Source organism: Mastomys coucha, unplaced genomic scaffold (assembly GCF_008632895.1).
Source record: "Mastomys coucha isolate ucsf_1 unplaced genomic scaffold, UCSF_Mcou_1 pScaffold20, whole genome shotgun sequence".
Taxonomy (NCBI): domain Eukaryota; kingdom Metazoa; phylum Chordata; class Mammalia; order Rodentia; family Muridae; genus Mastomys; species Mastomys coucha.
The window spans coordinates 125,380,396-125,406,421 of record NW_022196903.1 but is presented as its reverse complement, the minus strand read 5'-3'; the positions used below and the strand labels follow the sequence as shown (position 1 = coordinate 125,406,421).

General features: G+C 44.5%; 1 protein-coding gene and 1 non-coding gene across 3 annotated transcripts; both read left to right on the top strand.

Annotated features, from left to right (window-relative positions):
- Nucleotides 1-1,742: 1,742 nt before the first annotated feature.
- On the top strand, nt 1,743-24,707 carry Ybx3 (Y-box binding protein 3). Of its 2 annotated transcripts, XM_031383622.1 has the most exons (10): nt 1,743-2,170; nt 5,623-5,686; nt 6,614-6,647; nt 9,271-9,360; nt 10,753-10,875; nt 14,093-14,299; nt 19,213-19,304; nt 21,082-21,253; nt 21,751-21,853; nt 24,157-24,707. In XM_031383622.1, exons 1-9 carry the CDS (start codon nt 1,933-1,935, stop codon nt 21,814-21,816), a joined length of 1,086 nt encoding a protein of 361 aa, XP_031239482.1. In that variant the 5' UTR covers nt 1,743-1,932; the 3' UTR covers nt 21,817-21,853; nt 24,157-24,707. The 2 variants fall into 2 exon arrangements, with proteins under 2 accessions (XP_031239482.1, XP_031239483.1); XM_031383623.1 differs by lacking the exon at nt 14,093-14,299.
- Nucleotides 9,844-9,977, top strand: LOC116100125. The gene has a single exon (XR_004122479.1). It is a non-coding gene; the product is annotated as a small nucleolar RNA SNORA70 (small nucleolar RNA).
- Nucleotides 24,708-26,026: the final 1,319 nt, after the last annotated feature.

Sequence of the window (26,026 nt, the reverse complement as noted above, 5' to 3'; positions counted from 1 at the left end):
TGGAATAATCTAGTCTGTTCTTTGCATTTTATAAACATTTACTGTGTGCAAGTTGTAGGCTTGGGATTGTGCAAAGCAGTGGAAATGCCAACAATCAAATTGCACATGAGAGCTACCATCTTGATGGCAGATGGTGACTTGATCAACAATTTCCAGGGGGTGAAAGGAGGGTAAATATGTGGGAAAAAGGGGGATTTTAAAGGAATACTTTCAATGGGCCAGACATTGAAAACTTATAACTTAGCCTCTTGTCACAGCACCTTTGGGAAACTTTCATAGAGGACTCTGGGACACTGAGTAGCTGGCCCATATTCATTTGGTTGCTAAAGAGAGGCACTATTTTGAGCTCCAGGGGCAAAATGATCCTATATTCCAGATAGTGTTTGGTACAGGTCTCAGTTCTTTGGTCAAGTGTTAAACTTCACTCTGTAAAGGGTAATGTGGACTCCTCTGCTAGGAGTGTTTATGGGTAATCTGCGACTCTTGTTTTCTTTTCCTTAAAAGTGTTTTTAAGCCAGGCAGAGCGGCAGCACACAACTTGAATCTAATCTCAGCACCAGAGGGAGAGGAGGGCAGAGAGGTAGGAGGATCTCTCAGAGATTAGGCTGGCTTGTAGAGGGGGTTCAAAGATAGCCAAGGCTAACACAGAAAGACCTGTCTCAAACATACTTTTTTTGTTTGGTTGGTTTTTGGCTTTACATTTAGGGGGGTCGTGGGGGCCTCATGCTGTTGCCATGGCACATGTATGGAGGTCAGGACAACTTGAGGGAGTTGATTATCTTCTTCCATCTGGTAGGTCCCTGGATGAAACTCAGGTGGTCAGGCCTGGAGACAAGCCTTTACCTGCTGAGCCATCTTGCAGGTCTTACTCTCTCAGTTGCTCAAGCTTTTCCCAGTTTAGAGCTAATTATAGCCAACTGGAGCAAAAGGCATGATGTGGATTTATTTCACTCTTTCAACGTAGGTTATTAAATACATATTAACAGCTTATTATCTGTTGCCTCTAACTGGTGTAAACCTTGCATTTGCAGTAATTCTGGAAGATCTAGATTTAATTTTCTCACTTGTGGAGTCCCTAAATGAGGCCTTTTGATTTTATAAGAGTAATTGTTTTGTTTTGTTGGGGGGTGGGGGCGGTATTCCCGCGCAAGCACACGGCTGTTGGGAGAGAATCTCTCGCAGCCTTCAAACTTCTTTTGCTCATGATGACCTTGAACTGATCCATGCAAGCACTGGATCCCCTAAGCTACATCTCCAACCCCTTGCCCGTTTTTGTGTTACTGCTTTGAAGGAGGGGTAGTTGAAGCATCATCTCAGTAGCCCAAGCCAGCCTACTCTCAGTGACATTCCAGCCTCAGCCTCAATACCTGAGCGGGCCAATCACCTCTCCCAGATTATTCTAGTTCCTAATCTCAGCACCCAGAATACTTTCTGGTATCTGCTGGATGCGCAAATGTAAGAGGTTTTGTTTTTGTTTTTGTTTTAAGGTGTTGTATGCCCACTCCTCCTCTCAAGAAGCAGACTCAGGTGAAAGAAGTCTTGGGCAAGGCATGTCCCCTCTGCTCCGCGGCGATGTCACCCGGGTACCCGCATCCCCCAACCCCCGCTCCGGTATCCCTGCGGAGTTGCGAGGGCGCCTTTAAATGCTAATGAGCAGCCGCGGTGGCTCTCCCCACCCTCTCTCTCTCTCTCTCCCCGCCCCGCGCCCGCCGGCCCGCCCGCCGCCCGCGAGCACTTGCGCGGGGCCATCTTCGGGGCCGGGAGACCCAGCGAGACGGCGAGCGCGCGCGTCCACCGCCCTCGAGCCGCCGCCCGCCGCCGCGCCGCGCGATCCGCACCGGCCTCCCCGAGAGCGAGCCGGCCGCCGCGACCGCCACCGCGTTAACCGCCGCCAACCGCCACCGAGGTGCCCGGAGAGAGCGGAGAGGCGGCATGAGCGAGGCGGGCGAGGCCACCACCGGCGGCACCACGCTCCCGCAGGCCGCGGCCGACGCGCCCGCCGCGGCGCCCCTGGACCCCGCGCCTAAGAGCCCGGCGGCCAGCGGCGCGCCCCAGGCCCCGGCGCCCGCCGCGCTGCTCGCGGGGAGCCCTGGCGGAGACGCAGCCCCGGGGCCCGCCCCGGCCTCATCAGCCCCCGCGGGCAGCGAGGACGCGGAGAAGAAAGTTCTCGGTGAGTCCCCGACTGCAGCCCGGGAGAGACGGAGGGCGAGGATGGACAGGGATGCAGGGCGGGCTGGGACACGTGGGCCAAGGCTGGGAAGTCTTGGCTGTGGATCTGGAAAGCAGCACGTTTCTTCGGGGGTGAGGGGAGGATGAGACTACGGGGGGCGGGACTTGGGAAGATTTTATTGTGTGGTGTATTTTTTTTCCCCTTGACCTGGGAGGGTCAGGTGTCTGTCCCCGACGCCCTTCCCTCGTGGGCTTGGGACAGCCGCCATGCTCCTGCGAGCCACATGCCGGCACAGGGATGTTGCAACGCCCTGGGAAACTTGGGGCGGGCACCGTCCTCCCCTTACAGTGCCCACAGATGCAAAGAGCCTTCCAGTACCCACCAATTGCTGCACATACCCCTCTCCCGCACCGTGGGAACACACGTGGTGTGAGGGCTGGGAGAAACTTAGTCGGTAGTGGAGTAGGACCAATGTCCAAAACATGGTTACCTTACGACTTGTAACTGGAGGGAGAAGGGAAGGTGGGGACTGGAGATTTCTGGGGGGCAGAGGGTTTGCAACGGTGGCTGTTGCTGTTGCATTCTGTCGCACATTTGGGTGTCCTCATCTTCCGTAAGGAACGCGGGTGTGAGGCCTTCCACTGGCTTGCCTAGCAGGTGGGTGGTGGATAAGCTCCCCGGAGGGTGTGTGCGTGCGCAAGTGGTTCGCTATCCGAAACAGGAAAGTTAACAGATGGTGTAGGATGCTTCAGAAATGTTCACTGTTTCTGGGTGGGGCCGGCTGGGCTCGCCTGCTCTCGGAGCTTCCTCCCCATTTTAGCAGGAGAACTGAAGGAATATTGTGGAAGAAATAGAACACCATTCGGTGTTCCCCACCCCAGACAATCCTCAGGCTCTTGTTTTCCCAAGGCTTTAAAAACTCGGTTCCTGACAGTTTTTTTTTTCCCCACCCATTCTAAAAAGTTCCTTAAAGGTCTCGTGGGTGTTGTATTGTGGCACTTCCTACCAAATGCTCCTTGGACCATTTCCACACAAAATGAGAGAAAGAACCCTGTGTTGCTAGCCGAAGCAGGTTCTTAATGATACCTTACTAAGGGCAGATGGAATCCTACAGGTTTTTACTTGATCCTTGCACTTTTGAGATAAGGAAAGTAGATATAACATCGTTGGAGATGAAGGGACTGTAAAGGAAGGTTAATTTCCGCAATATCCTGCAGTCCTGTTTCTGCCAGATGTCTGGGGATGAGTCTGATGTCTTTCATCCTGTCAACTCAAAAGTCCAGACTCTCAAAATGAAGGACAAGCCTCCATCTGACACTTTCAGCACTGTTTGTCTTTGTCCAGTGTGGTCAGCCATCTCCTGTGCCAGGCAGACACATGGATACCCAAAATGTTCTGGACTCAGTACTGACTGAAATGGATATCTTGGACGCTCTCTGTCTGGTCTTTGCAAAGGGGCCTTAACTTTGGTTTACACCATGTAGTCCTTTAGGGAAAACAGGTTTATCCGAGTAAAAATAACTGGATAGGCTTATTCTACCAACTAACTCCTTGTTGTGCACTTGAATATAATATTAAAAGTGTGAATGAATTTGTTTGGTTATATAAAGTCCTTGGAGATAATTGTACAGTTAGTATTTTTAAAAATATTTTGAGAAGTGAAGAAACACCTTCAACCGTGTGAAAACAGACTTGAGAATCTTTCCCATCTTCCCCTTCTACTGTTATCATTGACTTTCACTTTCTTCATGTGTATCTGTTTGGGTTTTGCACTTTAATTTTTTTTGAGATTGGTCACATGAAGTAGCCCAGGCTGGCCTTGGCCGCACTCACTTTGTAGCAGAGGTAACCTTTAACTCTTTGGCATCCTGCCTCTACCTCCTAGGGGGCACGATTACAGGTGCGCACCACCATTTTGGGCTTAGTGTTTGTATCAGTTTCTTTCAGAACCTACATTTGTGTATCTGTATGTATCTGTGTATATCCAGAGTTTTTGAAAGAAACAAAATCCATTTGTGTATCTGTATGTATCTGTGTATATCCAGAGTTTTTGAAAGAAACAAAATCCTCTCGTGTGGAATACTGATGTAGAGGCCATACTGTTTATCCAAACTTGACTTCCCTGTGCTGACATATGAAACATCAGCTTGCTTTTGTTCTCATTTGCTCTGCAGCTCACCTTAGGTTGGCTTTAAGGCTGCGGAGCTCATCAAAGAGAGCTAAGAGGCTTGTGCAAGCCTATCCTTGTGCCACACAGAACCACAGCATCTCCTCACTGAGAGGCACTAGATCTGGCTTGTCCACTCCTGAGCTTTTCCTTTTGAAGTGTAGTCCTGCCAGGTTTTCTATTTCACTGAGTGTTGATGACTGTCATGTATTTCCTTGGTTTAAACCTATCCATTTCCTGGCGGCACTAAATTTGACATTCACCATTGATCCCAGCAGACATATTTGGAATCTACAAAATTTAGATTCTTTTCCTTAATGAACTTTCAAGTAAGGCACTGTAGAGAAATTATCTTGCTTATGACAGAGGGTAGAGAATAGTAGTCAATCAACTCTAGAGAATGCCAGAGTTTCCTTCTCAGCTGCTGAAGACAGCAGGTTAAACCCCTTGGTGTGAAAAGGGTCTGTTGTGTCATGGACAGAACTGGGGTGAGACAGCACCAGTTGTGTTACTACTCTCGACTTCTGACCAGCCCTCATTCGGCCACCAGACACTTTCTTTATATCTTTGTAGGTTATTACTAAGAAGGAGCTACTGTGTTGCTTATTAAAGTTTGCCTAATATTTTAAAGTAGGAGAATAGATAAGATGACCCAGCTTACCTGTCCCCTCTCTGTGGCTCTTCTTTGCACATTGGCAGTGTCTGGGTGAATAACTGGAACGTGTTATGTGTTTCTTGTTGTCTTTTTTCCCTAGTTGTTGGTTTGTGTTTATTCTCAGGCTCACACCTGTTGCCTCTTGAATGAATGTGAAATGCTCTACCAACTGAGCCAAGTCCCCAGCCCTGGGAACTTTCTGGAGCTTTTTTGTTTTTAACAATAGTCTTTAGCCCACCCTGGCTTCAGACTCCTGATCTTCCTGCTTTCACCTCCAAAGTGCTGGATTTATAGGCGTATGCAGCTGCCTCTCCCTTGGAGTTGAATCTTTACCAGTATGTTTTTCTCAGCCACCTTTCTCAGTTTTAATTACTGCAGCATTGTCCATCCCTTGAGTTCTTGGTAAAAAAGTCTGCACAAAATAAAAGCTCAGGCTTGAAATAATCATCTCTTTAACACAATTCCATTTTTTAAAATTTTTTTTTTTTTTTTTTTTTTTTTAAGAATTAAGCCATTAAGGGTTTACTCAGGGTGTTTAGGCTTTGTGTAATGATACCAGGGCCTTAGTGATAGGAGATTTAGCTTTTTGTAGGTCAGGTGCTAACATATCTGCTTAATCCTGCCTTTTAGCCACCAAAGTCCTTGGCACTGTCAAATGGTTCAACGTCAGAAATGGATATGGATTTATAAACCGGTATGTGTCTGCATGTGTTGTACCTATTTTGTAGCAATAGCAGTTACAAATCCATTGTTCCACTTTATTAATGGGTTGTATACATTTTGAGATTCCTAGGCATGATAGTTTCATTTCTAAGCTGTTGGTTATTACATATTAATATGCATTTCCAGAACATTCATGCACTCTAGTATTTAGAACAGAGATTAAAATTACAGTCTGAAACGAAAAGAACATTAGCTAGTCCATATCCATAATTTCACAGATGGAGAAAAAAAGAACCTGGTTAAGCAACTTTCCTTAAGGTCACAAACTAGAGAGTAACTGAGCTGGGCTGTGAGCCTTGCTCTCATCTGCTCCATGTCCTGTGAGGAAACTAGTGTTTAAACCATGGTGACTTGTGACCATATCGGAACTGAGGTAACCACAGGCTGGTTGGAGATATAGGGATGTTGATGTTTTCCTGTTTTCTTGCTTTTTAAAACCAATCCCTCCAGTTTCTTATCTGCCTGGGTTGGGTGGAGGTTAGGGTGGGGTGGTGGGAAGGCTGTTTTAAGTTTCAGTGTAAGGAGAGCCCAGTTCACAGCTGTGCCCTGTCCTTTTGACTGTCTTGCTTTTGCTGGGAGGAAAATTTAGGGCTCTGATTACATAGCATGTGATTGAGAAAGACATGAGAGCAAATGGGTGTTCCTGTGTGTGGAATCCAGTGCTTGGCTCGCCACATTGCAGTGTGGAGCAGGGAAGGGGCATCGTGGAGAGATGAGGGTTATAAGAATTTATTCTTGGCATCTGTTTTGAAAGGACCGACTATTTAAGTGGTGGTTTTTCCTTTTGGGTCTTGATCTTTGTTCATAATACATTTGTTCTTTGAATTGTCTCTGAATGTTCAGACCTTTTAACTGTGAATTTTTCTTTTTCTTTTTCTTTTTTTCTGCCTCCCAACAGAAATGACACCAAAGAAGATGTGTTTGTACACCAGGTAAGAGTGATTCTAGCAGTATACATTGAGTGTGTGAGTCCTGCAAATGATTGTAGTGTCCTGAACTCACTTTAGAACGAGAGCTCAGTTCAACATTATTTAGAGTGGCAGATAAACCTTCCTGTCCCACTATATAAACTGTTTTCACATGTTTGGGTTGTTTTCAAGTTTGAATCAAGTCATTTTCAGTTAAATTACCTTCTGGTTTTTAAAGCCTGTGGGTCGTTACCAATGGGGGGGAAAAAAAGGAAGAAAAGAAAAAATCTGTTTCCATGTCAGCACTGGCCTAATGGTGTGGTTCTCCTTGGTGCTTGGCCAGAACCAGCCTGGCTTTTTGCCTGAGCTGTGCTGGATAAAGCTCCTTTGATTTGTGAACAGCACCCAGAAGAGGATTAGACATGTGTAGGCCTCAGACGTGAGAAAACTTCCATTTCTTAGACAAGTTCCTCTCCTGTTGGTTGAGACATATCTATCACAAGTCCAAGGACAGTTTTATTTATCTTTAAAAAAAAAAAAAAGTAAATGGGTGTCGTGGCTCTCTGCTTCAAGTGTCTTGGTCCTCAGATGTTTTTTATTATTGCCCTAGATAGTTTGCTTTATAAAGTAGGTTAAGAGATGTCACACCCGTTTTTGGTGTTCCTTTTGTATATTCAGTCTGAAAGAGGCCTGCCACTTTCAGAGTCTTGATGAGAAATCATGGCATTGGCACATGGACCTGTGCAGCTGCTGTGCTGTATGTGTTCCCTCGGGTTTGGGTTTGGGCTTGGGCGTGTTGGGCTGCAGTTTGGCAGTTGGAGATAGCCACATCTAAAAACCTCTCTAGCTGTATTTTCCATCCTTCATAGGTCTGCCCTGTGGGATACGTTTCTGCTGTGCCTAGATAATTGGAGTGGACTTGTTGAGATACGATGACTTTGAGTCCTAGCAGTCTGAAAAGGAAGTGTTGCTCGTAACATGTGGAGGTTAACGACCTTTGGGAGAATCGCCCTGTTCAGTGACTGCTGGGAGAAAGGGCTTTCCATGCTGGTGGCCGGCCTCCTTGCCTGTGAGCTAATGACCCGATTCCAGCCCCAGGAGACTTTGTAGTGAGTCACTTCAGTGTGTTGAGGCCTGCCTAGTTTAACAGGAAAAAGGGAACGAGCCGGCAGGGAGGGGCTGTTTTTTGGAATGGCTAAATGTTCATGCTGTGCGCACATACATCCTGTCCTGAGTTGCCTCCTCTTGGAGTGGGTGAGGTCTCTGCCCTATTGGCTCACTTTTCCCCCTTCTTCTCTCCCTCCTACTCAGAGTAGAGGAAGGCTGGATTACACATGTCTAATCGCTTTATAAAATAAGGTTGACCTAGTTCCATAGAAACTCCCCAGCCCTTTAACCGTTTAGAGATGCCAGCCAGGGAAATGGAAATTTGTTGAGGCTTCATCTCTCCCTGTATTTGAAAAAGAGAAAGAGCCTTTTCAGATGAGGTGCAGATGCCTTATGTAGAGTGGTTTTTGAGTTCTCTAATGATGATAGCTGGTGTGTGAGGTGGAAAATGCTGAACATTCAGATAGTGTAAGAATACAAATCTTCTACTTGCTCTTAGCTTTGTGACCTCAGGTAAGTCATCACCTCATGTTTCCTCTTCCATAAAGTGGAAGTACCTCAGAGACCAAGTTACACTCCTGCGCCATCAATCCTGAAATGATCCAGTTTATTATATTACCAGGATTTATGGGCATAAATCATAAATCTCATTGATATTTCTTTATCACTATCTAATGTGTTCATTTATTTTTGTGAGACAAGGTTTTACTTTGTCTACACTGGTCTTGAACATTCGGTTGCCCAGGTTGACTTCAAGATCATAATGATTCTCCTGCCTCATCAAGCGCTGTGATAATTTTAAACAGGAGCCCCTAAGCCATCTTTCTGTATTTTTAAGAAAGAATCTAGTGTTAAGCTCCTGATCCAACTCCCAGATGCTAACATTACAGGCATATGTCACTATGTCCAGCCACACCGTCTTTTTAATTCCTTTTTATTAATGTGTATGTGCCTGTGGCGGGGTATGATTATATGCAAGTGCGTACAGTGCTGGTGGAGACCAGAAGAGGATATTAGATCCTCTGGAGTTACGGGCAGGTATCTACATAATGTGGGTGTGGGAGCCCAACTCCATCTTTCCTTGCAAGAGCCGTGTGTGCTCACAACTACTGAGCCATCAATCCAGCATGCTGCCCACCATATATAAGCTTCTGTAACCAAACTGTGCCTGTGTTTATATAAGGTCTCATGCAGGCATTTTTGCCCTCATGGAAGGAGCCAGAGACAAAACCTCAGGAGCCTCTTGGCTCGATGTAACAGTCTGATTCAATGTCTTGATTGAGTGACAGGGTGGAGCAGGTGACTTCATCTCTTTCCCACCTATCAGAGATGGTGGGATGCTTGAAGCATCCCATGTATCAGGAAAGAAATGTGCACTGTGGTGTAAGAGTGTTTAGAAATGCAGGTTAATGGAAGAATGGCGAATTTATTTATTTTTTTTTTAAGCAAAATACAGATAGTATTCTGGCTAACATGAAATTGATGAACAGATTTCAGTATTGGAATACACCTCCAATGGTATTTTCTATTTCCTTGACAGACTGCCATCAAGAAGAATAATCCACGCAAGTATCTGCGCAGTGTGGGGGATGGAGAAACTGTGGAGTTTGATGTGGTTGAAGGAGAAAAGGTGAGAAGCTGGTAATGTGTGAGTGTGCCTGCACATAGTTTTATTGTATAATATGTGGCTTTTCAGCCTCTGAAATAATAGCATTTAAATTTTTTGTGATGGGAGGAAGTGGAAGCAGAAATATTTTTACTGGATGCCATTATAAATATTCAGTTTGCTATATATTTTAGTTTTTATTTAATAAAGGAACTCTGGAATAAAGCCTGGTTTCTCCAAAGTCTAAGGCACATTTTAGTTTGGACCTCACACTGTCTTGGTCCAGACATGTAACCCAATTAGTAGAGTGCTTGCTTAGCATGCATGAAACCCATGATTCAATCCTTAGCACCACATAAACTAGGCATGGTGTTATGTGATCCCTGCACTAACTAGAAAGGCTGAAGAAGGAGGAGGAATGTTGCAATTTTGAGGCCAGGTTATGTTACATAGTAACATTCTGTTACAAAAGTATACCCCTCCCTCCTCAATGACAGAAACCTTTGACTGCAGCCAATTAAGCCGACCAGCTTTCTTTCCTGGTGGATCCTGGTGTGCAATGGCTGCGTACAGCAGCCTCCTGGATAGTGTATGCTGCCTATTTCTTATATAGGTTGCTCTAAGGGATCCAGGAGATAAAACTTTCCAGTAGGTGCTCTTATCTCTAATCTTACAGTATCCAGAATTTAGGCTCCAGACAGGTATGCAGGATGACTTTGGGAAGCACCAGGACTTGATAGCTATGATTCCCACTGGTCAGATCACCTAGCTGCATAGTACGAAAACGTGATTAACGTCTCAGACAGGCCAGGCTCACATTTCCCTGGTCTTTAGAATATCCTATATCTCAAAGAAGTAGGCCTATTTTATCCAGATTTGTTGCAGGTTAATTCGGTAATGTGGTAGCTAGGGATGCTGGAATTCTCCACTTCATCACTTAGCACTTAGGGGTAGAAAAAGGAAAAGTCAGTGTCAAGAATGTAACAGGAAGGCCTAAAGAAGGACTGTGTGGAGACTGTTCCTAAGGTCCTTTCTTCCTTGTTTCTGCCAAGCTAAGCAGTAACTCAGAGCTGGTTAGAGTGGCTGGAGCTGAGCACTCAGGATTCCGGTAGTACCTCGGGGTACCACAGGTTTCAGTATGTGCTAACATTTCATAGTATCTTGTCTCTCTTCCATTGAAGTGTCTGGTATTCATTCATTCATGTTTGATGTATGCATTGCTCCTAAACTATCAGACAAGAGGGTGCAGTGTCTCAAGCCAGAGGTATATAGTTCTAGCGCTCAGGCACCCTAATTAAGGCAGTAAGAGTAGGATTTCTGAGATCACAGTAGGGGTTCTTAACCCTGTAGCTGACTGCTGCTGGAAGAGGCTACTTGGTTTCTTTTAAATTTGGAGACTTTTGTTTTCTTCCTCAGGGTGCTGAAGCAGCAAATGTGACTGGCCCAGATGGAGTTCCTGTAGAAGGGAGTCGCTATGCTGCTGATCGGCGCCGGTACAGACGCGGCTACTATGGCAGGCGCCGTGGACCTCCCCGTAATGTATGTTCTCTGTGTCCCTAATCCTTGATTGCAAATGTTCCCATTTTTAAAACTGAATGAACTTAGGAAGAGATAAATACCACATTTGGCGGTGCCATATTCTAGAGATATGGCACATGATAATTTTTTGAAAGGAAATTTTTAGTGCCCAGAATTTATTCATAGCTACAGGTCCCATTGGAAACTTGCCAGTCAGAAGTTGTGTCATTTAGGATCGAGTTGGCTGCAAGTAACAGACATTCACTTATCTCGTAAGGAAGGTGCCAAGTTGTCCAAAGGCTTTCTTCCTTTGGCCAGATCCTCATTTTGTGGTATTTACTGGCACCAGGATTGGCATTCCCAGCACAGCGATGCAACCTGTTTCCTGCCTTGATGCTAAGAGAGCTGGCCTCTAAGAAAGTCTGCATTTGTCTGGCAAGAAAGAGTGGGGCTACCTTAGGAATCACAGTGCATGCTGGCCTCATGTTTTGGGTGACACACCCTGGTTAAGGGACTCCTTGGTGTAGGATAGTCTTTTGTACTTAGTTCAAAGTAAAGTGGTGAGAAATTACAGATATTTAGGCTTAGTCTCCATCCAGGTGAAGCATCTTTAGGTGAAGTGAATCTGGCTGGAACATTCTTAGGTTAAGTTTAAAGGAGTATTCTCAAGATAAATATAATGAACCCATTTGTGATCATAAGGACCTTTCTAGATTTTCATTTACAAGATGTGGTAATATAGTGATCTATATTTTGAATGTAGAACCTGGTGCCAGCACCACAGACTCAACAGTCAGGGATCTCTGAGCACAGTAGGGAAGTTACCCGTGTCACACAAAGAAAAACTCAGGAAAATCTCAAAAGAACAAAATGTCTTCAGATTAGCTAGTTATGGTTACTCATGTTTTTAATTATAGCATTTGGAAGGGTAAAGCAGGCAGATCTCTTGAGTTCCAGGCCATCCATAGCTTCAGAGAAAAAAAATAAACAGATGAAACTGGCTTGGCATTGTTTTGCTAGATATCCATCTTCTGTGGGCTTCTGCCTTCAAACTGCTGTCCATTCCTGTGCCTGGTCGATTGTGTTGCATTCCTGATATTTCATCTGCTTATTTTTTTCTCTTACTATGTTTTATTAATAGTTCATGAGGGCTGGGGAAAAGGCTCAGGCAATACAGGACCTACCATACAAACATGCAGGCCTGATTCCAGCACACACTGGGTGCTGTTGCAGATATTGGTAATCCCAAATACTGGGACAAGTAGATGCCTGGAGCTCAACCAGCTGTCCTAGCTGAACCCATGAGCTCCAGGTTTAGTGAGAGACCCTATCTCATCAATAGCCAATGTCAATTTCTAGCCTTCCCATATATGTACTCACAGACAGGTACATAAATGTATTTCAGGGGTAGGGACGGGCAGTTTGCTTTGACTCAGTTCATTCACATTCCAGATTTCTAGCTATGATCAGTTTAATGTCTAGGTCAATTCAGAAGTGAAAGTGGTAGAAAATCTTGAGTAAAAATTTTTCCTGAACATTTTTCCCTCCAAGAGCTGGAGAAGAAATGAAGTTGATCTATGTGGCGGTCTTCTATTGTACTAACTTGAGTATGGTCAGCAAGGGTGGAGCCATTGTGATTGTTTCATAGAGGTCTATATGAAAGATTTAGGTGTATGAACTTAGAGATAATGCCTTCAGAAATTTATGTGGTGAATATTTTTTATGCAAAATATATCTTTACATAACTGTGAATCATTTATTCATACAGGTTTTATAAAGAGTAGAATGAGCTAGGCCTGGTGGCGCAGGTCTGTAATCCCAGCTACTCGGGAGGCTGAGGCAGGAGGATCGCAAGTGCAAGCCCTGTTTGGGCTACAGAGTGAGTTCAAGGCCAGCTTGAGTAACTTAGGAGACCCTGTCTCCAAATGAAAAGTAAAAGGGCTGGGCTATGGCTCAGTGGCAGTGCGCCTGCCCAACACGGACGGGCCCTTGCGTTAAGTCCAGTACCTCAGATCAGTGTGTTATTGGTTTGTGAAGTTAGACCGAATCAGTTCTGTGGGGAGTTTAGTAGTTGGGAGTGTGGGTTTGGTGTGGAGGCTCTGAAGCTTAAGTAAACCAGTCCTTTAAGAGACTGGTCACTAGCTTACTAGATTTTAATTCAGTTAAAAAAAATTACAGGTGTTTTCTTGCAAGACTTTGTCATTTCATATTCTTTAAAGTGAGATTTGAGTTAATCATAAATTCTTTAGGGATGTTTGTTTAGTTTTTAAAGTAAAAAAAGGGAAAAAATGAGTTCTGTATTTTAGAAATAGTATTAGGATTTCCTGCTATTAAAATGCAATTAAGCTTTATTTCTACATAGGAAGGAAGTATGTGATAGATCTTAGCCCTCACGCTGTTTGATTTTTGAACCTACCTTTAGGCTTAGATGGTGTTAAGGATCTCAAAATCATTAATGGTATGATACTGCTATTGCTATTATATTAGAAATTAAAGTTAATTTTAAATACTTAACTTAGAATAACTCATTAATACTGATAACACATTTCAATTCAAAGTCCTGTGCACATTGGGAGAGAAGACGGGCATTGCACTACACCATTGTGTGCCCATGATGCGTGGTTTAATAGAAGATAGTGATTCTTCTGTCTGCTTTGTGCTTGGTCTTTTGAGTGATTGCCTGCCATTCTAAGCTAGAAGATCCACCACATGCTGGTGAGCGATGAGCATCTTAGTGGAATCGTGATAGTGCTTTGCCTTTGTAGCCCCGGAAGGCTTCCAGAGAGCCAACTGCCCTAGGGAGCTTACTGCCTAGGTCATATCTACTGATGACATCATAAAGTTTAGTTTTGTTTTGTTTTGTTTTTCTTGACAATTCTTGACTTTCCTCACTGGGTAAATTTGGGAGACACATTGAAAGGAGCCAAACAGTGTAACACTGCTGTTCAATCTAATTCAGTATCCTTAGATTTGGTAATAGATTGATTTGCTCTTGCTTTCCTGCTGCTCCGTATGATATCTGCATAGCTCTACTTTAATTTCCATGTAGTTAATCCCAGTCAGTCATTTGATTGTCTGGGCTATGTGCATTGTGTCTGCACAGTGTTGTGTCTTCACAATGAAGGCTCACTGCTCTGGGAGTTGGGGTTTTTCCTTGTGATAGCTCATCCTAAGTGGTATTCTTTGGTTCTCGCCTGGCTGTAACTTCTTCTGAAACTATGTTTCTTTGCTTCGCTAGTACGCTGGGGAGGAGGAGGAGGAAGGGAGCGGCAGCAGTGAAGGATTTGAGGCCCCTGCCGCAGATGGGCAGTTCTCTGGGGCCAGGAATCAGCTGCGCCGCCCCCAGTATCGCCCTCCATACCGGCAGCGGCGTTTTCCGCCTTACCACGTGGGACAGACCTTTGACCGTCGCTCACGGGTCTTTCCCCATCCCAACAGAATGCAGGTAAAATGCACCTGAGACTCCTCAGCCGTCCTCACCCTCCGTCCTTCTCTGCCTCCTCCTCCTCCTCCTCCTCCTCCTTCAACTCCAGCTATTGGAAGTCACACATTGCTTACGGCCTGCAGCTTCCAGTGCTACCAAAGCTGAGGCAAAGCCCATTCTGCCGTTAGAGCGCTTGTGAAAGCGTTTTTGGAAGTACCTCACGGGCCATGCATATCATGGGACAACGGGTAGGGTGTCCAGTTTGCAGATGTGTAAGGAAAACAAGCCAGGCATGATACGTGCTGAGGCAGGAGGAGTCCGAGTTCAGGGCTAGCTTCTGCTATATGCTGAGACAAATGATATTTTTAAGAACTTGGATTCTTATCTCAAAAAGGGCCTAGATTTAATCCTGTTTCTTTGACTCTTTGAGAAAATCAGGTTTTGGAGAGATGAAGTTAAATGGAAGAATTGAATGCCTTTATCTAGAACGTTGTATTAAACATGAGAGTGGGCACAACTTAACAGTGGGAAACGTAAAATGCCAAATTAGACGAGAGTGCCGTTTTCTGGTACACTAACAGAATGGAGGTTGTGGAATGTTGGGAAGAGGTAGAGCTTTTGAGAATCTGCTACCAAGCTTTACACCAGCATTTCAATTCCCAGGGAGCTTGGGAAGCTGAGAGTGGGTCTGTCCTCATCTGTCACCTGCCACAGCTCCTTCCTCAGTGTCCTTGGGTTTCACCACCCCTCACCCCCCCCAAAATGTTTTGACTGAACATTCTGTCCAATCTCTTTGCTATCCTCCTCCCATTCCCATCATGCATGGCTGTTGTTTCTACATGGCTTCTTGTTTTTCCCCTTCTAACTCTTCAACAGCTGCCCCTGACAAATGTGCTAAAAATAACAAGGAGTGTCAGATGTATGGAGACACTGGGTCCATGAGGCAGAGTAGACATCTTCAGGGCAGCATCTGAGGCTTCTAGGAAAGGAAAGCAAGAGCACACAGCCAGGTTGCAACCTTCAGCAGCGCCGCGGCTTCTGGGCTATTCCTACTATTTGGCATATAAGGCACACTTCCTGAAACCAAGAGTATATATAGTTCACACTAAAGATAGGAGCACAATGCTTTCTTGGTGTTATAGAAGAAGTATCATGTGACTTAATGCTGATTTTTTTTTTTTTTCCCTAGCAGCCTGCTTGCTTTTGGCAACATACAGCTGCATGTGGTTGTTTGGAACGCAGCTGACCATAGCTGTGCATCTTGGAAACAGTCCATGGTAGATGTCTGCAGCACCTTTTCCATTAGAATCTTTCATGCACACTACGGCACTATTGATGCACAGTTACTAAGTCTCTTTCAGCCAGATCAGCAGCTCAAAGCAAAAACTTGTACATGTAACTTGGCATCTTCTAGGACATTGGTGTAAACTTTTTTTTTTTTTTTAAAGTAAAGGTTGATCTCTAGGGTAGTTACAAACTATTAAGTTCAGATGGAAGGGTTTTGACTCCTACTGCAGAGTGAAATGTTATGGACCAGTATGGGGCAACGCAGGAAATGATGCCATGCAGCATGCAGGCCAGTGGTCCCCATTCTCAATTATGATGGTTACGTGTATTTGAAAGATAGGTCCTCTAAGCTTCAGAGTAATTGGTGAGAGAGGGAAGCAGCGCCGTGGCTCTTAACAGGGGTAAATATTTGAAATCAGTCCTAATTTTGTCTTTAGCCTATGAACTAAGCAGTGTGTTGCTTCCGTATTTTTTGTTGTTTTTCTTACAGATAAAGAGATTTGAGTGTTTGTAACAATTAGCAACTTTGATGACTTTGCCAATGGTTCGAAGAGCACTTGCCATGCAAGCATTAGACCTGAGCTCATATCCCCAGGAACCATGTGAAGCTGTGCATATGTAGTGCCAGCAAGATTGGAGATAGACACAGGAAAACTACAAAAGCTTGCAGGACAGTTAGTCTGACCTCTACAGAAGCCGTCAACAAAAGACCTTGTTTCAAACATGGTGGGAGGCAAGGACCCACACCTCAGGGTGTCCTCTCTCCTCTACAGGTGCACTGTTGTATTTATATACCCATACTACCAAACTGACACATACAAGACACATTATACAGTCAGGCAAGCTGTCCCACACCTTTAATCCCAGCTTCTGAGTTTGAGGCCAGCCAGCACCAACTTCAGAGGGAGTTCCAAGACAGCCAGGGCTACACAAAAAAATCCTGTTTTGAAAGAGAGAGAGAGAGAGAAAACCAAAACCAAAGAAACGCACACCATATGTTCCCAAACAAAGATAAAGGTTTTCTATAGCCAGTGTATCTGTAAAGGACTCAAATGATTCACTTGTTTTTATGGCTGAGTTGCCTCTGGCCTCGCTTCTACCCCTTATTTAAATGTATGAAAAGGGTAACTACCAAAGCTGTTAGATGAAGCAAATCAAGATAGGCATATACATGCAACGTGTTGGTTTGCATGCATGTGTTCTTTGAGTATGTATATACTTAAAGACCCCAAAGCAGGGATACCCTAGCAGTGCTGTGCATGGTTCATCTAGAGTTACTTGTTCCTGGGTGCAGTTCTTTAATGGAAAGAAGCCCTTTTCTAGAAATAAATTTGTTTTCTGAGCTGGGTCAGAGAAAATGCCAGTAAAAGCCTTGACCATCCTGTGCCACAAAGGAAGTACTCTAAAGACTGTCAGGGACTTGTCAGGAGTCTATAAACCTACATGCAGAGTTCCTATAGCCAGTAATTGAATGTAACAGATTATGGCTCACTGAGTCCATACAGACGGAAAGAAATACACAAATATACTAAACATTTGAGGAATAGAGGTTTTTAGGCTAAAGGGACCTTGCAAAGCACTAACTGGTATATGTCAACAGTGTTATTATACCAATTCACCGGATAAGAAAAGTAGATTATTATTCTAGTTTTTAGCTTTCTTATCAGAGGTACACAAATTAAATATAATGTATCCCAAATTTAGGTGCTCAGATCTGATAGCCAAGAATGATGAAAAAGATAAACTAATACAGGATTCTAAGTAGGCCTTGTTGCTATAAGGGACTTTGACACATAGAAAACCATAATGCCAACTGAGGACTAAGGGCTACTTCATTTGTGGTTGTTTCAAAATGAAGGAGATGCTGTGGTCTCAAGATGCTTACATGCCTTCCTCAGTGATGGAATAGAGGTAAAGGGGGTTAGTTTGCTTCGTGTGCTGGAAACAGACAAGTTCAGGTGTGAATGTGATGCCCTCCTTCATTCAGGCTGAAAAAGAAACGAATCATAAGGAAGCTAGTGGGCATACTGGTGGTTGCTGGAAATGTGCATGTTCCCCTTTTCTTGAAGAGGCGAAGCAAGGAGTTTTTGTTTTTTTTTTTTTTTTTTTTTTTTTTTTTTTTTTTTTTTGTTATTTGTTTGTTTGTTGAAACAGGGTCTTATGTAGCCTAGATTGATCTTGGACTCTTCCTGCCTTAGTCTTCTGAGTGCTGGGGTTACAGGCTTGGGCCACCATGCTGGGCAGGGGTGGGTTGTTGTTTTGTGAGTTAAAGTATGTGTGTTTGTGTCAGAGGTCCATGGCAGGTGTCTTTCTCTTATATCTATTGTTGTTGTTATTGTTGTTATTATTATTATTTCTATTGGTATTTCGTGTGCATGGTGCAATAGTGGGGCAGGGAGGATTTTTTGCCTGAGTGTATGACTATTCTATATACATGCTTCTACTTCCTCGTACCTTTAGAGACCAGAAAAGGACATTGGATCATTAGAACTAGAGTTAGAAGTGATTGTGGGCCACTATGTGGGTCCTGGAAACTGAAGCCAGATGCTCTGGAAGAACAACCAGTGCTCTTAATAAACTCTGAGCCTTTCCTCCAGCCCTTCTACATTATTTTTGAGACAGGATCTCTGACTGAAACTGGTTAGTCAGTGAGCTCCAGGGATCTGCCCATCTCTGCCTCCCAGATTTGGGATTGCAGATGCATGCCTGGCTTTTTACATGAGTGATAGGGATCCAAATTCAAGTCCTCCAACTGGCAAGGCAAGCACTTTGCTGAATGAGGCTCTCTTCAGCATGTGGGTCCCTGGTTACAAATCCAGGTCACCACTCTTAGAGGCCTATATCTAGCCTAGGAGTTTTTAAACTGAGGGTGGTAGCTGCTACACGTAATTCTAACCCTTGCTTATATAATTCTAACTCTTGCTTGACTGAGACAGAAGGATCACACATTTGAGGCTAGCCACCGCTCCTTTGTAATACTTTGTCTTAACAACTTCCCTCTCTCCAAAAAACATTATACTTTTAAATGTTAGTTACACTTGTCATAAGCAGATGAAAAAGCTTCAAGGAAGAGCTATAGGTAAAGGTATGCTTAAGATTTGCTAGGACTGCATTGAAGCCAGTTCTTACCTCCTGCCAGGCTGACACCTCCCTCAACTGCTTCTAGTTATGGGTAACATGAACATTGAAACCTGTGTACCTTAGTGGGTCAGTGCATCTGAGTTTAAAGCAGTCGAGCATGCCCAGTTGCTCAGAATACAATATTTCCTTTTATTATAAGTACGTTATTTTGTGTGCTTTTGGCGCTGGGAACTAGTTCTTCTCACATACTAGGTGAGAGCAGTGTGGGCTGAGCCCTTAAAATAGTCTCTTCAGTATTGAAAGGCTCAGATTTTAATGTGTGAAAAGCTAGGTGCCCTGTCCTAAGGAAGGGGAAAGACTGTTGTGGTAGGAACGAATTTTCATTTCTTTCCTGTCATTCATAAAAATAGCCAATGAGTAGCGGGCTCAGTTACTGGAGCTTCAGGCTGGTAACAGAGCTCTTGCCTCAGATTTGCTTTGTAAAGCCAGTCTTATGCACATGACTGTGTGCTTTGACTCTTCTTGCCCTGTGTCCTGGCTCATTTCTAGCTGTCATTGCCCTTTAGGCTGGTGAGATTGGAGAGATGAAGGATGGAGTCCCCGAGGGAGCGCAGCTCCAGGTTCATCGGAATCCGACTTACCGCCCGAGGTTCCGCAGGTATGTGTTTGCAACAGCTTTTGAGGGGGACAGGGGAGTGGAAGAGGGCACTGTGGGTCTGTTACATGGCCATGCTTGTTATTTGAAGATAAATATGGTTACCTTGGTCAGGAGCCTGTGGTGGGGAGCAGCCCAGGGCCTCACACACATTGAGATATTCATTCTCTTTACAGTCGGAATGCTCTTCTCGCCTTAACTGTGGCTGGTCATGGCCTGCAACTTGAAGTGGCATAAATAAATCTTTTTCCTTTGTTTTGACACAGGGTCTTACTGTATGCCAAGGCTTGCTTCATATTTATTATGTACCCTTGGCTGGCCTCTAATTTGAACTCCTTGCCTCAGCTCTTGGCCTCCCAAGTCTGGAATTATAGGTGTTTGACACCTTATCTGATTTAATGCCTAATTTTTACTAAACTAAACAAAATAAGCATTAATTGATGGGCACCTTATTGTGTCAGAAGTAGAGGGAAGTTGAAATACTAAACATTTTAATCATCCAGATAGTCTGCTGGGGCTGTTGAAAGCTGGCTGTAGAACACATGGCCTATGAAGAATCCCAAGCATTTAGTAGCTTTGTGTCCTTTGGCATGTTTCTAGCCTCTGCTATGGCCACCAGGTCTGTACCTTGGACATTGTGAAAAGTCGTCAAAGCTGGAGGCAGGGGCAGGTAAATCTCTGAATGTTATGCTAGCCAGGGCTAAACAGTGAGACCTGTGTCCCCCCCCCCCCCCAAAAAAAAAAACAACATAAAAAGGGGGAGAGTTGTTCAGTGGTAAGACATTTACATGAATAAATGGTCTCTGATGCTTACCACAATGCCCTCTACACACCCTGGATGTCAGACCACTGGCATTACTGTCCGTGAGGGGTGGGCCATTTTAATGTGTTTTGTCTCTTGCTATCCCTCATTTGGGCTAGACTCCCTGAGATCCTTTGGGTGGTGGTTTTGTTAGGTTCATCCTTGTGTGTGTGCCTCGGCATGTATGGGGAGGTCAGAACATGCGTCTCTCACAGGCTCCCAAGATAGAAACCAGGCCTCAGGTCATTTGTTCAGGGTGCAGTTGCTCTTGCCCACAGAGCTGTCTCCCTGTGGAAGCTTCGTAATAGAGGCTTTTGTCAGTACCATGTCACCCTCGAGGTGAGGAGAACAAATGGGACTTCATGGATGTTGTGTCTTACATGTTGTCCCTCCCCTATCTAGAACTTAGCTGGTACAGAGAACTGTTCCTGCGTTCAGACTTTGGAACATTTGCATGTGTCTTATTGGTTAAACATACTAGCTGATTATCAACAAAGGTTTATTAAAGCAAAACCAAAACAGACTGGGAAAGAATTTGTACAACAGTCTTCCTCACATGGTTGGTTCCAGTTTGCAATAATGGTTATTTAATGACTCCTTGCTAAAGAGTCACAGTAAGAAACTTGGTTTATGCCAGATCATCTTATGTGCAGGCAACAACCTGGTCCATGCTTTTCTCCATTTTCCTTGGTGCCTATCACAGTGCCTGGTAGGACCCTACGTATTTTACTGTATTGTTTGTTTGTTTACTATAAATATATAAACCAGCAAAAGAATGGAGAAATACAGGTTTTCACCAAAACACCATTCCATCTGCATTGCGTGTGCTGGTCTGGTCTGTGGATGATTGAACAAGTACTTGTTAATCAGTTAATCATTTGGCTAAATAGCAGACAAGCCTTATGCCCTGAGTTCAACCCCACACATCCCACCTTCCAACAGGGAGCTTTCTTATGTAGCTTGTGTTCCCTGCTCTAGGGGACCTGCTCGCCCACGACCTGCCCCTGCTATTGGAGAGGCTGAAGATAAAGAAAATCAGCAAGCGGCCAATGGTCCAAACCAGCCGTCTGCCCGCCGTGGATTCCGTCGCCCCTACAACTATAGGCGCCGTTCCCGTCCCCTCAACGCCGTTTCACAAGATGGCAAAGAGGTAAAGCCAACAGCCAGGAGGGACACACCCAGATCATCCTGAAGACTTATGCCATCTTTTTTAAAATCCTGAGAATGTTTTTTCTCCGTGTGAAACTGAACACTTAACCAAGCACAACGTTGCTTCCTTAGGCTCCATCTGTAGACAATATTTTCTTCCTGTAACATGAGCTGAGCATTGGACTTAAGCTCGTTAAACAGTCTCTGGAGGAATTAGACTAGCAGGGGTTGGGAGCTTAGTATGAAGGACAACAGTTAATAGTAGAGAAACCACTGGTGAACAAGGACAAAGTAACAGCCATTGCATGCTGTGGACTCTAGGTAGAAAAGTATTTATTGGTCAAGTAGAAGCCACTTAAGTCTCTGACCCACGCATAAAAGGCCAAACCCATATTGTTATTTTTCTTCCTAGGCAGAATATTAACTTTTGAGACCTTTTACCCTTAAACGCCACGCAGTCCTCTGAAGGAGCTTGCTTGTGGTTTTGCTCTGTTTCAGACCAAGGCAGGTGAAGCACCAACTGAGAACTCCGCTCCAGCCACCGAACAGAGCAGTGCCGAGTGACCCTGGCTCCCAGGCACCTTCACCACCAGCAAGCAGGGTGAGCCTTGGCCCTGCTCTCTCAGCAGCACACTGGGATTCCGCTGGTCCTACAGTGGGCTCCGTTGTACCTGGGAGGTTGAGAGCTGGGGCCCTGGCGGGGTATGGTAGGATGTTCGGTGTATTTGGGACTGAACCTATATAAGGGTCAATACCTGAGCTGAGCTATAAATATGGAGATAGGTTTAATGGTTGCCACTTTTTGTGAATCAATTCTTTTGAACATGGGATCTGGGGATGGAGCTCACAAGGCTTGGATAACAAGCAGCACATTTACCCACTGAGCCGACTTGCTAGTCCAGTTTTATCTATTTATTTAGACAATGCTTTTAAAACTTAGTGTCTATGTGTTTGTCTGTGTGGGGATATTACGTGTTGAGTCCAGTGCCCACTGAGTCCAGAAGAGTCTGTCAGATCCTCTACAGCTGGAATAGGCACTTAGGAACCACCCAGTGTTGCCACTGGAAACTAAAGGAAGTCCTCTGCAGAGAGCAAACACTGAGGTCGCTCTCCCAACCTATTTCCTGTTTTGTGTGCATGTGTTTGCTGCTGGTGGTTTATAGCACGTATTGCTTTATAACCCTGGCTGACTTGGTGCTTACCCCTTTGAACTTGAGGCAATCCTATTTCAAGTTCCCCAAGTGCTTGGGTTTACAGGCTTGTGCCACAAATCTAGCTTGTCAGTCGGCTTTTGTGTTTTCCCTCTTGTTCTTTCCCATGTTACTTGCTGAGACAGGGTCTCACTGACTAGTGGCTACACTAGCTGGCCAGCAAGCTCTAGGGATCCTCTCTATCTTCCATGAGGCACTAGGGTTGCCTCCGGCTTCCTGTGAGTGTTTGGAATCTCAATTGTCCTCATTTTTTTTGTGTGGCAGGCACTTACCTAGCCATTTCCACAGCAAGGACACTTGGGAAAACCAGTGCTGTTCTGTCACTTACTTGCCAATGTCATTTTTTTGTTTAAGACAGTCTTTTAGTGGCCAGGAGTGGTTGCATACACACCTTCCAGCACTGAGAAAGCAGAGGCAGTTGGATCTCTGTGAGTGCAAGGCTAGCCTAGTCTACATATGAAGTTTCAGGACAGCCAGAGCTACACAAGAGAGGCTCTTGTCACAAAGAACAGACAAAACGACAGTCTATGTATTCCAGGCTGTCTGAACTCACTTTAGTGCTAGGAATGCAAGCATGCACCACCATACTGGGCTCAGTTTGTTGATTTAAAACTTCCTGACCAGAGCCGGGTTTTAACTTCCAGGGAAGTGTTACCTGCAGTATAAACGGGAATGTTTTTTTTCTTTGCCCTTCTTCCAATCAAGTGTTACTTGTTTTGTGGCTATGCAGTTTGTATGAGATCTAGTGAGGCTTTTGAAGCTCTGGTCTGCTCAAGGATTAGAGATTGAGCAGTGTATCTTCTGTAGGATTGATATGCCCACTGCTGGTCAGGAGAGCAAACTAGTGACTAGCGCTGTCATGAGTGCTTGAAGGAATGGAGAAGAGCAGCCCTTTTTCTGTCTTGCTAAAGGTCTTGTCAGTTTTACCTATGTAGACTGAAGTTTAGCCAAGGAGATGGAGCTGCCAGAGGGTTAGGCTAATGGCTTTATTCCATATGTGAGTTTGATTTTGGGTTTTCTTTGGGTGGGCTCAGGGCAGATAGATGAGGGATCATTCTATAGGCTCCAGGTGGCCAACAACTTGCTGTAGTCTTGAACTTGGGCCTGAGGGTTAGAGTTACAGGCCTGTGCTTGAGCACCTGGTTCATGCCCAGGATTTTACCTATCACCCCTCTAACTGGCTTTTATGTATTTCTTTCCTGCTGCAGTTAATTAAACCTACTCTGTCCATGCCATTTCTTTGAAAGTGCAGTTTGGGGTTTATAATGAGCTTTCCTGTGCAGTGCTGTGGGACTGGAGTTGGCTGCCCTGTGCCGGGTGGTAGCAGCATTCTTTGTTTCTCTAGGCAGAATGGATAGTCCCCCTTCAGGACCTACATTAACCCACTCTACTGTGTATAGAGTTAGGCTAACAGCCAGCAAGCTCCTGTTTCTCCCTTTTACAACTCTGGGTTACAGTGTTCATCATCACGCAAAGCTTTTTATAGACTTACTGTACACTGCCTCTTCTACTTTGTAGAAGTATTTCATTAAAAAGTAACAATTTTCATCCCATTATGCCTGTACAAGACATATACCTGATTTTTAGAGCCTTGTAAATAATTTTAAATTGTATGTAAATAATTTTTGCCTGTTTGTCTTAACTTTTGGTCATTGTATATCAACTCTTAAAATTTGATTTTAATTTCTTCCAGGTGACTTTAAGAATTAATGACCATTCAAAAACAAGGCAAAAAAGCACACCCACGACCTTACCAACACCAAAGAAACATCTAAGCAATAAAATGGAAGACTAACCAAGATTTGGACATTAGAATGTTTACTGCTATTCTCTACGAAACTAACAACTACAAAGGGAACGGGCCAGCAAGTGTCCATCAAGCCGTATCCCGGGAACCTGCACAGGCTCAGGAGAGCAGCCTCCCCAGTTTCAGCAACCTAGTGCTTTATATTTTTTTCCTGGTTTTTACTGTTTTGGTAATAAGAATTAAAAGAAGAAATATTAATACCACATGGGGATTGCCCCAACCAAAGAAATCTGAAATATATAGTAAATGCTCTTTTTCCTTTGTTGTTCATTTTGGATGCTGGTGCTAAACTTCCAAGTGTCACGATTTAAGAAGAAATTTTATGCCCTTATTTATTCCGAGGATGAGGGGAGAACAGTTTTGCTTTCTCACACAGCTCTCTCTGAAATGTGCAGCAACAAGTTCCTCAAAAATAAAATTTTTACCTTCAAAGGAAAGGCTGTGTAACTAGTGTGTATTTCCCTTTTCTCTTCTTCCTCCTCTTCCTCCTCCTCTCCTCGTGAGGATCTTAGTGAACCACATGAGTGCCTGGTGTACTGAGAAGCTCAAAGAGTTACAGGTGACCGTGAGCTGCCATGTGGGTACTGGGAATCAAACACAGTCTTTTAGAAGAGCAGCCTGTGCTTTTCACCATGTCCCCAGCCCTATTAGATGCTGAGTCAAGCACAGTTAGTGTTTTGTATGTTTTGTCGTGAGTTTGAGATCATAGAAACTGGGCGGGTATCTTTGAAATGTGCAACTCCGAGATAAATTTATTTCTGGTAGGCGTGAGGTGTTACAGGCTGAATTTCTAGGCTGGTCGTCAGAGCAACAGCAGGATGGCCGTGAGGTAAACAGTTGCAGATCCACTGTTGATTATCTGTGGTCTTATGAAGAAGTACTCTTAACTTTCCCTGAGGTTTTGAGACCAAACTGCTGTGTCTCATGTACATACTTGGTCTCTGGCCATTCATTCAGAGATGTCTCTGAACACCTTATATCATAAATCCTGCATGCCCATAGCCTTTACTAAAGTGGAACAATGCCTCAAACCCCTGTCTTGTCATACCTAGGTTGCCCGCAGACAAGTTAAATGCCCTGTAAATAGTTCTGAGGCTGCATGTAGATTGGGCGATAGAGTCAAGGGAAGCTCCCTCTGAATACTTTCCTTTGGAGGATATATCTACTTTTCTTAAGGAAAGTTTTCCCTTTATGTGCACTCCTGTGGATCAATATTTTGCCCTGTGCTTCAAATGGGGCAAATCATGGGATTAAGGTGGATTCAGGTAGGTCATAGTGCCAGTAAGAGATAGAGGCAGCCACAGAAGCAGAGCTTGAACAGGTGCCAGAAAGCGGGAAAATCAATTCGCATGTTTTATGAAAACGTTTATAAAAAGGTAAATGTCTAGCATGTCCACACAGCTGTGGATTTGGTGGGAAAGCAGAGTGTCTCTGACTCGTTTCCCACGAGCTGAGTAGTGGGTAGCACGGTCCAGTTCATGACAGCTCGACACGGAGACTGAAGTTCCTGGCTTTGTCCACACACCTACCTGCTTTAGCAGTTTAAGAGGTGGTGGCCATAATGGGTCCAAAAGACAGGAGAGGTTGTACATAGTTCCCCACGCTGAACTCCCAACTGTTCATCTCAGCATGTTCTCTAGTCCTCACCAGCAGAAAAGAATCTGCTCTCCAGGTAACCATGTTCCACACATCCAAGTAGGTAGGTTGGTCCACAACATGGTGGTATGGAAGGAGAAGCATGTCTCCCTGTTGTTTA